Consider the following 2,144-nt stretch of genomic DNA (forward strand, 5'->3'; position numbering starts at 1 on the left):
TGAAGAAGTATATGTATCTCAACCTCCTGGTTTTGAAAACGTTGATTATATTGATCATGTGTACAAGCTAAAGTGCGCTTTGTATGGTCTTAAACAAGCTCCTAGAGCTTGGTACGAGCGGCTTAGCAATTTTTTTATCAATCAAGGTTTTTTGAGAGGTAAGGTAGAGACACAACTCTCTTCATTAAGAGGCATGGAAAACACTCTATTTTAGTTCAAGTTTATGTATATGATATCATCTTTGGATCTACTAACATGAACCTAGACAAGAAGTTTTCTAAGCTTATACAAGGAGAATTTGAGATGAGCATGATGGGTGAACCAAACTACTTCCTTGGTCTTCAAATAAAACAACTAAAGGAAGGTAACTTTGTGAGCCAAACCAAGTATTGTCAAGAACTAATCAAGCGATTTGACATGGCAAAATCAAAGATCATTGACACCCCAATGCCTACTGCCGTCAATCTTGATCAGGATGAACATGGTAAGCCGGTTGATGTAAAAAGGTATAGAGGTATGATCGGATCCCTTCTTTACCTTACCGCTTCTCTTCCCGATATTATGTTTAGTGTTTGTTTGTGTGAAAGATACCAATCATGTTATAAGGAGTCTCACTTAAAATCCGTTAAGCGCATACTTAGGTATCTTTGTGGTACCATTAAGCATGGCTTATGGTTCTCCAAGGGTAGTGACTGTTCCTTGATAGGTTATTCCGACTCTGACTTTTCCGGTTGCAAGTTGGATAGGAAGAGCACTAGTGGCACTTGTCACTTCTTTTCAAACTCTTTAGTGAGTTGGCATAGCAAGAAACAAGTGTTTGTTGCTTTGTCAACCGCCGAAGCGGAATATGTGGCTGCCGGAAATTGTTGTGCCCAAATATTGTGGCTTAAACAACAATTACTCGACTATAATGTGAGACTTGATCATATTCCAATCTTTTGTAACAACACTAGTGCTATCATTCTAACAAAGAATCCAATTTTACACTCATGCACTAAACATATAGAGATTAGACACCATTTCCTTAGAGATCATGTAGAGAAAGGCGATGTTGTATTCGAGCATGTTGAAAGTAAAAATTAACTTGCCGACATTTTTATGAAACCATTAGCAACCGAGCCTTTGATACATATTCGTATGGAACTCGGTGTTCTCGACATATTGGATAGAATGCAACAATGATTGTTGCATTGGCTTTATTTAATTTTACCCATGCTCTCATCAAGTTGTCAATGTAAGTGAAATATAGCTATGAGAGTGCAAAGGTTCTCCTCCATACTTCAAAGGTATTATCGTTTCAACTTAAAACATCTCTCGCTTTATGTCTCTATATGATAAAACCCTACTTCACTATGTGACTCCATGATAAATATGTTTTGATTTTGTCTTGTGTTATGTGTGATTCATGCTATTGCCTTAATATATGTTGCATCATGCATTTATGGTTCAAACTTATGCAAAAATGAAAATCAAACAGGCTTAGGTCGACCTACCTTTCTATGGGTCGACTCACCACATAAAAAAATTTCAAAACGTGGCATCCATGCGTCTACGCCTGATTTGTGCAGGTCGACGCATCGCGCGTCTGTTTGCGAGTTTTTTTAAAACAAAACGAAACAGCCTTGAAGCATTGTCATTCCTCTCCCATATCAGTCGCAAATCCCTATCCATAAACCCTAACTTCTTCTTCCCCAAAACTTCACCCATTCAAGCATTCAACAATGGCATCTCCAAGACCCACAAAGAAAAGGCTCTTGAAAGGAAGTGGTTCATCTCAAAGAAGTAATCCGGTAACTCCTCTTTCTTTTCTCTCTGATGACTTAACTGAATCATTCTCAGTAGATTTTTCCAAGAGAAAGGTAGTTAAAAAATTTGTTGCTTATCAATTGACAATGAATAGACTCCATGTAGAGGAAGTTATGGATTTGCTAAATTTTCAATATTTGGGTGTATTCTTAGAAATTGATAATGACTATAATGAGGATCTTGTACGAATGTTCTATACTGGTATGCAAGGGTCTTTTGGGAGCTCTTCGTTTAAGTATAAGATGGGTAACAAAGTTTACAATGTGAATTCTGAAATTTGGAAGGATGTCGGTCTTTTTCCACCAAGTCCTATGGCGGTCAAAATCACCGACCAAAGT

General features: G+C 37.5%; 1 protein-coding gene across 1 annotated transcript; it reads left to right on the forward strand.

Annotated features, from left to right (window-relative positions):
* Positions 1–255: 255 nt before the first annotated feature.
* On the forward strand, positions 256–1,083 carry LOC131632319 (uncharacterized mitochondrial protein AtMg00810-like). Its single transcript, XM_058903088.1, has 2 exons — positions 256–484; positions 707–1,083. Exons 1-2 carry the CDS (start codon positions 256–258, stop codon positions 1,081–1,083), a joined length of 606 nt encoding a protein of 201 aa, XP_058759071.1.
* The last annotated feature ends 1,061 nt before the right edge of the window (positions 1,084–2,144 follow it).

The sequence above is a fragment of the Vicia villosa genome, unplaced genomic scaffold (assembly GCF_029867415.1).
Source record: "Vicia villosa cultivar HV-30 ecotype Madison, WI unplaced genomic scaffold, Vvil1.0 ctg.000927F_1_1, whole genome shotgun sequence".
Taxonomy (NCBI): domain Eukaryota; kingdom Viridiplantae; phylum Streptophyta; class Magnoliopsida; order Fabales; family Fabaceae; genus Vicia; species Vicia villosa.